The 10,000-nt window shown below is 37.1% G+C and overlaps 2 protein-coding genes across 2 annotated transcripts in view; one reads left to right on the forward strand and one right to left on the reverse strand.

The window, feature by feature from the left end:
• Positions 1-10,000, reverse strand: part of LOC130054058 (uncharacterized) — a 1,204,346-nt gene that overhangs the window by 727,337 nt on the left and 467,009 nt on the right. The gene's annotated exons all lie outside the window — the stretch shown is intronic.
• LOC125679186 (mRNA (2'-O-methyladenosine-N(6)-)-methyltransferase-like) overlaps positions 7-10,000 on the forward strand; it is a gene marked incomplete at its 5' end in the record, with an annotated part of 16,868 nt that continues 6,874 nt past the window's right edge. The window contains 7 exons of the mRNA XM_056162350.1: positions 7-171; positions 703-884; positions 2,636-2,790; positions 2,993-3,224; positions 3,509-3,608; positions 5,224-5,386; positions 8,687-8,862. Coding sequence (XP_056018325.1) covers positions 7-171; positions 703-884; positions 2,636-2,790; positions 2,993-3,224; positions 3,509-3,608; positions 5,224-5,386; positions 8,687-8,862 — 1,173 coding nt within the window. The remainder of the gene's footprint in view (positions 172-702; positions 885-2,635; positions 2,791-2,992; positions 3,225-3,508; positions 3,609-5,223; positions 5,387-8,686; positions 8,863-10,000) is intronic.

A 10,000-nucleotide genomic window follows, 5' to 3' on the forward strand; every position in this document is an offset into this window, starting at 1 on the left:
CCCCTCTCTCCCCAGCCTATGTCACCAGATCCAGTACATGATTTGCCTAATGAATTGTTGCAAATGGGATGGAGAAGATTCTGGAGCAAGAGAGAACAGAGACCATATTTCTTCAACAAAAATACAAATGAGTCTTTATGGGAAATGCCTCATTTTCCAGGAATGTCATCAGTTAGTATATAAGTACTTACTTAATAAGAAGGGAATGATACATACCCTTTTCTTTATCATGCCCCTTATCAAACTGTGATCCCAATATCAGACCAAGGGCTGATATTAACCAAAGTTTGTCATTCGATGTGATATAGAAAAGGTTGTTTTTTTTTATTACTAGTATGCATATTACATTCATAGTAATAGGATACACAAATAGAATCAACAGAGACGGAGAGATTTTATATATGTCAGTAATTTGTGTGAGAAATTAATTTGTTTGATGCATCAGAATTACATAGTCAATGAACACACAAGTCTTGAAGATGCTTAATTTCTTACTTACTTGAGCTGAAAGGAATTATTCTGCTATTGTGCAGAAAACCTGTATTTATTACTGAATATGTAATAATGGTTTATATGTCTCTTATCTTCTGTCTTAAAATGTCTGGTGTGTATAATCTACTTAAATGACAATACATCTAATGATGTTCATTCTCTTTCTGATGGAAGATTGCAAGAATCAAACTGAAATAATGTTATTTTCAGCCACAGAACACCTTTCTAACAGACCCTTTGGGTATTGGGGGAGATGGCCCAACCCCTCATCATACAGATGCTCGTCTTTCTCGGCCAAGCACTGATATTCCTCCTCCGCAGGTAGGAGAAAAGAGACGTGCAAGTATGGAGGGTCTGGAAAGTCCCACAAAGAGGCCTGCGTTTACCTACAGGTGAATAGTACAGTACATTTGGGTATTGTTAAGTATTTTGAGTTGTGAGGAAAATGGTTTCACTGTTATTAAAAGGATATTCTGGTTATTGGAATGACTTGTGAAAAACTAGTGTGCGACAATTGAAACCAAACCGTAAGCTCCAGAATATTACAAAGTGGTATATTTGATCATCATGATGAGAGGAAGATGCTTCTTGTTTTTTCAAGGTCAAAGGTCAAGGTCGTAGTATCACTAAGTACAGGCTTTCAAGCGGGCCCTTATTTTTCTACAACAGCCCTTATTTTCCTTATTTGAGCTTTAGAATCGTAAAAAAGCCCTAATTTTTTGTTGAAATTCCTACATTTTCAAATTTTGAAAGTTTAAATAAATTTGACATAAAGCAAGTGTTTGAATTTATTAAATTTAGTCTTAGTATACTTTCAGAAAATGAATATGTTGATTAAATGTACATCTCGGAAGACATCCTGATGGTTATCGGCTATATTCAGCATTGATTGTGAGCCATGGGAGTCCAACTGAATTATATCATGGTTTGTGCTGAATGCCGAATATGGCTGTTGATGACCACTGGTATGATCTTCTGAGTGGGTAATTAGTTTTTGTATTATTGCTCTTGCAAATGGTGAGTAAAACATTTTTTCGTTCCTAATTTAACCCTTATTTTTGTCTTAAAAATCCTTAAAAAGGCCCTTATATTTTGCCCTAAAAATGGTCCTTACTTTTTGCAAAATGTCACTTGAAAACCTGTAAGTAGGAAAACTGTGGGCAGGATACAAACCAAACCGTAAGCTCCAGAATATTACAACCTGGTATATTTTATCACTATGTTGAGGGGAAGATGCCTATTGTGTTTCAAAGTCAGAAGTTAAAGGTCAAGGTCATGTAGTATTACTTAGAAGGAAAACCTTGTAGGCATGATAAACTGAACCGTGAGCATCAGGATATTGCGACTTGGTACATTTGATCACCACGATGAGCGGAAGATGTCTATTGTTTTTCAAGGTCAAGGTCGCAGTATTACTTGGTATGAAAACCTTGTAGGCAGTATACAGACTGAACTGTTGGGGCTAGCACCGTCTAACTTGGTACACATACACTTTATGCCAAGTGGAGGATGCCTTTTGTTTCTCAATGTCAAAGGTCAAGGTCATAGTAGCAGGATACAGACCAAACCATTGGGGCTAGGACAATCAAACTTGGTACACATACATTTTATGCCAAGTGAAAATATTACATAGAGAGTACATGACTTGTCTGATTTTGCTATGCAAAGAAAGTATGTCAAACTCTGATGAATGCTGATACTACTTGAAGCCAAGTTCTACAAATCATGGTGTAAGGAAAACACCTATATTAGCTTTTCACTGGCATATTATGTACCGTTGGCAGAACTCTTGTTATTTGTTGTTTTGTGTTCCATTTGAGAATGTTTTGCTGATGGAGAAACATCACCAAGTTTTTCCTAAAGCTATAGATATCTTAAATTGCTTTATATTTACATTCCAAATGGTCAGCTATGTGTAATGTGTCTTGTTATCTATTTGCTGCAGACATTGATTTAGAAAAATGAACAAGTCCAGGACACTACATAACTACTTATGAGATTTTCCGCATACATATAAAAGTTTGGATTACAGTATTGATATGAATTTAGTGTTTGGCATCGCATTGTAGTATATGTATGCACATGCTTAAAGAGATCTTTTTAGTATACTTTAACCATTATAAGAATAAATTTTGTATTCCAGCCCGTTTTGGAATTTTGATATTCCAACTAATGTAGTCATGTTTGAGAGAGTTCCCTGCTGTTTGCCACCTCCAATGCCAGAGGTTGAAAAGTTCCGAGTCCAGCTAGTGAGCAGACTGAGACAGCAGTACCAGGAACTCTGTCATACACGAGAGGGTAACACGTCTGATATTGGACATTTATTTAACAATGTTTTAATGTCACATTTAATTTTGAAGTTGATTATTATAGAAGGATTTGTCAGTTTGTAATGTTGTTCCTCACTATACAGTGTAGTATGTCATCATATAAGCCAAGCTTTTAGTACTTTGATTATAGAAGGATTTGTCGGTTTGTAATGTTGTTCCTCGCTGGACAGGTATTGACGCACCAGTGGAGTCCTTTAATCGCTGGTTGTTGGAGAGAAAGGTTTGTGATCATGGGAAGGACCCCATGTTGCCATCTCAGTGTACCCCAGAAATTTCTCAGTCCATGTACAGAGAAATCATGAATGACATTCCTGTTAAGCTTGTAAAGCCCAAGTTCACAGGAGATGCTAGGAAACAGCTGTTCAAATATGCAGAGTCAGCCAAGAGAATGATTGAAACCAGGTACGCTGAACATTTTCAAAACTGTGTAATGGTAAAAAAAAAAAAAAAAAAAAAAGTTTGTTTTAAAAATGTTTTCAAAATCCTGAGCTCATTTTTGTGTCAACCATGATGTATAAGGATACTGAAATATTACTACATGTCTACTCATCAGTTGTCCATTCATATGTCCATCACAACCAAAAACTTCGTAACTGTAATAGATCAGACTTTGATACAGGTACTATGTATGCAATGCTGCTAGGTTTAAGTCATTTTAAAATGTGTGAAATCAATATATATTTCAGGAGTGCGTCATCAGATAGCAGGAAGATTGTGAAATGGAATGTGGAGGACACCATTACATGGCTGCGGAAACAAGTGTCGGCTTCATATGAGGACTATTTGGTGAGAACAGTATTGAATAAAATCTTAAAGTTATATGTACATATTGAACAACATTTTTTCAATGTTGGAAACCAGACTAAACTTTTGTCATTTTGATAAAGTATATGAAATAGATCTGACAATTTTGACAAATTATTGATTAGTAATAAGGAAGTTCGGATCTATTCAATGCCAAGTGCAACTGATTTTTAAAATGCGTGTGTATAAAGAATTGATGGTACAGGGAGATTTCATTAGAAACATCATGTAGGAAGAGAATTTCATTTATCATATTTAGTTGTATTAAAGGGGATTTTATATTAAACATGATTTTGTGTTAATTCCCCGTCACATGTCCATTGCTCAAAGTGGTTTTCCTACCCCGCCTGACTGTCTTTGATCCGCCGACAGCCTGCTACTCCCTACCCCGTTCCTCACTTGACTGTTTTTTATTACTGGATGTATTCCGCCAACAGCTATTCATGCTTTCACATTGCCAAACTTGTTTACTTTCTACATTCAGCTTGTGGCATCACATGGTCAAGAATATCTCAAAATGGGGCATTCGATATCTTGCCAGGATGATAAATAGATAGGATATTAGCTTGATTGCTGTTTATTCCGATTGAGTTAAATTGTAAAATTTGCATAAAGTGTATAATTTATATTGCTTGATAAAAAATACATACTGGTCTTATTCCTTCTATAATATTTTATGTGGCACATATACCTTTGATGAAGTACATGCACTGAATATTACTGCTACATATAAACTGTCAAACTGCTGTCATTCTCATCAGGAGAATCTTTTTTTTTCCCCCATTGTTATGAATTTTGGTAGCTTTGACACTTCATAACATATGCATTGCTACTGAAATTACTTTTGAAACGAACATTCTGATAAAGCTATGATTAATATTCTTGCTCAGTTTCTTTCTACTGGTAGTTGTTAGATGTGAGAAGGGATGATAAATTTGAATCAGACTGTTAAAGGAAGCTTTTTCATAAATATCGATTTTAGCAACACCAGTATGATAGTAGCAGTGATGTTTGAATTGTGCATTACACCTACAGAAATCAATGAAAATTGTAGGGGGGGGGGGATGAATTCAGCCAAATTTCCTGACCCTATCAATCTCATAAAAGTGTTGTGCTACCCTATTCAGATGTATGTTCCATGTCCCTGAGTGTCTTATCAGAACTCTGTTACATGTACTTTATTATGAAAAAGAAAACCACGTTCCTTCATTTGTAAAGTGTAGGGTCTACATACTTGTCAGTTCAATGAAAATTAGATCCTTTGATTCGCTCACGTACACTGTATATCGCTAACAAAAGATCTAATTTTAATTAGATTGTGTAGCGATATACTGAGCGAATGAAATTGATCTAATTTTAATTAGATTGCATACTTGTCATTTGGTACTGACAGATTAAAATCCAGATAAGATGGTGTCTGTTCAAGTTCATTCTCAGATCTCTTTGACAAGTCATCTGACAGAAACCATTCATGTTGCATACAGAAAACCCTGAACATTTCATTTGGCACAACTGGATATATAAAATTTAGCAATTGTAGTCATCAGTTTTCTTCAGTTGATGGGAAGGATTTAAAACTCTTTGATTTCTGATGTAGGAAAGACTTGCCCATTTAAAGAGACAGTGTCAGCCTCACCTGACTGAGACAGCCAAGTCCTCCGTGGAGGGGATCTGTTGTAAAATGTACAATATGTCCTGTGAGAGTGTCCGCAAAATCCACGAGTTCCACTGGCAGCAACTGAAGGAGCACGGAATCAAGGGTGAGTGGGTAACACCCTCATGTTCATTGTAATGGAGCAAATTACAGCGACTAAATTTTATCATTATAAAAAGAAAACTTTATTATGTTAGTTAGTATGTGCAGAGTTTGATGAGAAATGGGTTTTCTGGCATTTATAGTGTAGTATTGATAAAAATATTATCAATTCTATAGTGATGCACTTGATTTAGCAAATAGTTCCCTTCCACCAAAGGCACAGTCATTTTGTAAACCATACACAGTCAAAGGCTCTGTAAACCATACACAGTCAAAGGCACTGTAAACCATACACAGTCATTCAGTAAACCATACACTGTCAAAGACTCTGTAAACCATACACAGTCATTCTGTAAACCATACACAGTCAAAGGCTCTGTAAACCATACACAGTCAAAGGCTCTGTAAACCATACACAATCAAAGGTTCTGTAAACCATACACAGTCATTTTGTAAACCATACACAATTCAAAGGCTCTGTAAACCATACACAGTCAAAGGCACTGTAAACCATACACAGTCATTTTGTAAACCATACACAGTCAAAGGCACTGTAAACCATACACAGCCAAAGGCACTGTAAACTATACACAGTCATTCTGTAAACCATACACAGTGAAAGGCTCTGTAAACCATACACAGTCATTCCGTAAACCATACACAGTCAAAAGCTCTGTAAATAATACACAGCCAAAGGCTCTGTAAACCATACACAGTCAAAGGCACTGTAAACCATACACAGTCATTCTGTAAACCATACACAGTCATTCTAAACCATACAGTCATTCAGTAAACCATACACAGTCATTCTGTAAACCATACACAGTCAAAGACTATGTAAACCATACACAGTCAAAGACTCTGTAAACCATACACAGTCATTCTGTAAACCATACACAGTCAAAGGCTTTGTAAACCATACACAGTCATTCTGTAAACCATACACAGTGAAAGGCTCTGTAAACCATACACAATCATTCTGTAAACCATACACAGTCGAAAGCTCTGTAAACCATACAGTCACAGTCAAAGGGATTGTAAACCATACACAGTCATTCTGTAAACCATACACAGTCAAAGACACTGTAAACCATACACAGTCATTTTGTAAACCATACACAGTCAAAGGCTCTGTAAACCATACACAGTCATTCTGTAAACCATACACAGTCAAAGACTCTGTAAACCATACACAGTCATTCTGTAAACCATACACAGTCAAAGACTCTGTAAACCATACACAGTCATTCTGTAAACCATACACAGTCAAAGACTCTGTAAACCATACACAGTCATTCTGTAAACCGTACACAGTGAAAGACTCTGTAAACCATACACAGTCATTCTGTAAACCATACACAGTCAAAGACTCTGTAAACCATACACAGTCATTCTGTAAACCATACACAGTCAAAGGCTCTGTAAACCATACACAGTCATTCTGTAAACCGTACACAGTGAAAGGCTCTGTAAACCATACACAGTCATTCTGTAAATGATACACAGTCAAAAGCTCTGTAAACCATACACAGCCAAAGGCTCCGTAAACCATACACAGTCAAAGGCATTGTAAACCATACACAGTCATTCTGTAAACCATACACAGTCATTCAGTAAACCATACACATTCATTCTGTAAACCATACACAGTCAAAGACTCTGTAAACCATACACAGTCATTCTGTAAACCATACACAGTCAAAGACTCTGTAAACCATACACAGTCATTCTGTAAACCATACACAGTCAAAGGCTCTGTAAACCATACACAGTCATTCTGTAAACCGTACACAGTGAAAGGCTCTGTAAACCATACACAGTCATTCTGTAAATGATACACAGTCAAAAGCTCTGTAAACCATACACAGCCAAAGGCTCCGTAAACCATACACAGTCAAAGGCATTGTAAACCATACACAGTCATTCTGTAAACCATACACAGTCATTCTGTAAACCATACACAGTCATTCAGTAAACCATACACAGTCAAAGACTCTGTAAACCATACACAGTCAAAGACTCTGTAAACCATACACAGTCAAAGGCACTGTAAACCATACAGTCATAGACACTGTAAACCATACACAGTCATAGGCACTGTAAACCATACACAGTCAAAGGCACTGTAAACCATACCCATTCATTCTGTAAACCATACACATTCATTCTGTAAACCATACACAGTCATTCTGTAAACCATACAGTCATTCAGTAAACCATACACAGTCATTCTGTAAACCATACACAGTCAAAGGCTCTATAAACCATACACAGCCAAAGGCTCTGTAAACCATACACAGTCAAAGGCTCTGTAAACCATACACAGTCATTCTGTAAACCATACACAGTCATTCTGTAAACCATACAGTCATTCAGTAAACCATACACAGTCATTCTGTAAACCATACACATTCATTCTGTAAACCATACACAGTCATTCTATAAACCATACACAGTTAAAGGCACTGTAAACCATACACAGTCAAAGACTCTGTAAACCTTACACAGTCAAAGGCTCTGTAAACCATACACAGTCATTCTGTAAACCATACACAGTGAAAGGCTCTGTAAACCATACACAATCATTCTGTAAACCATACACAGTCAAAGGCACTGTAAACCATACACAGTCATTCAGTAAACCATACACAGTCATTCTGTAAACCATACACAGTCAAAGGCACTGTAAACCATACACAGTCATTCTGTAAACCATACACAGTCAAAGGCACTGTAAACCATACACAGTCATTCTGTAAGCCATACACAGTGAAAGGCTCTGTAAACCATACCCAGTCAAAGATTCTGTAAACCATACACAGTGAAAGATTCTGTAAACCATACACAGTGAAAGGCTCTGTAAACCATACATAGTCAAAGGCACTGTAAACCATACACAGTCATTCTGTAAACCATACACAGCCAAAGGCACTGTAAACCATACACAGTCATTCTGTAAACCATACACAGTCATTCTGTAAACCATACACAGTCATTCTGTAAACCATACACAGTCATTCTGTAAACCATACACAGTCATAGGCACTGTAAACCATACACAGTCATTCTGTAAACCATACACAGTCAAAGGCACTGTAAACCATACACAGTCAAAGGCACTGTAAACCATACACAGTCAAAGGCACTGTAAACCATACACAGTCAAAGGCACTGTAAACCATACCCAGTCAAAGGCTCTGTAAACCATACACAGTCAAATGTAATACATTTACAGAACTTCAAGAGATTATAATACACACTCAATTGTTTGATTATTAAGAGTTTGTTTTGTACTGTTAAACAGAACCAGCCAAATTCCCTGATCCTATCAATCCCAGAAAAGTGATGTGCTACCCTATCCAGATGTGTGTTCCGTGTCCCCGATTATCTACCGTGGAACTCATGCAAGAGAAGGAGACACACACACTGAAATGTAACGCAGAAGTTCTCAAAATCAACAGTTCACATTTCTGCAAACTGGTAGGTGTCAAAATATAAGTTTCTATCCATTTTTATACGCCCGTCTTAGGACGGGACGTATTATGGTATGACCTTCATGTCCGTCCGTCTGTTAGCTTTTTCGTGTCCGACCCATAACTTAAATACTACAAGGCCTAGAATCATCAAACTTTGTAGATACATCTTGGGTAGAAGGTGTGTCGCACATTAAAACCAGGTCACTGTGACTTTTCATTAAGAAGATATGGCCATATATGGCAAAAACTTGTCCGTCTGTTAGCTTTTTCGTGTCCAACCCGTAACTTAAATACTACAAGGCCTAGAATCATCAAACTTTGTCTGTAGATACATCTTGGGTAGAAGGTGTGTTGCACATTAAAACCAGGTCACTGTGACTTTTCATTAAGAAGATATGGCCGTCTGTCCATCCGTCTGTTAGCTTTTTCGTGTCCGACCCGTAACTTAAATACTACAAGGCCTAGAATCATCAAACTTTGTCTGTAGATACATCTTGGGTAGAAGGTGTGTCGCACATTAAAACCAGGTCACTGACTTTTCATTAAGAAGATATGGCCATATATGGCAAAAACTTGTCCGTCTGTTAGCTTTTTCGTGTCCAACTCGTAACTTAAATACTACAAGGCCTAGAATCATCAAACTTTGTCTGTAGATACACCTTGGGTAGAAGGTGTGTCGCACATTAAAACCAGGTCACTGTGACTTTTCATTAAGAAGATATGGCCATATATGGCAAAAACTTGTCCGTCTGTTAGCTTTTTCGTGTCCAACCCGTAACTTAAATACTACAAGGCCTAGAATCATCAAACTTTGTCTGTAGATACATCTTGGGTAGAAGGTGTGTTGCACATTAAAACCAGGTCACTGTGACTTTTCATTAAGAAGATATGGCCGTCTGTCCATCCGTCTGTTAGCTTTTTCGTTTCCGACCCGTAACTTAAATACTACAAGGCCTAGAATCATCAAACTTTGTCTGTAGATACATCTTGGGTAGAAGGTGTGTCGCACATTAAAACCAGGTCACTGTGACTTTTCATTAATAAGATATGGCCATATATGGCAAAAACTTGTCCGGCTCATGACTTGAAAACTATTAAACCTAGAATCACCAAAATTGGTCAACTAATGCATCTTAAGTAAA

Source organism: Ostrea edulis, chromosome 1 (assembly GCF_947568905.1).
Source record: "Ostrea edulis chromosome 1, xbOstEdul1.1, whole genome shotgun sequence".
NCBI lineage: Eukaryota > Metazoa > Mollusca > Bivalvia > Ostreida > Ostreidae > Ostrea > Ostrea edulis.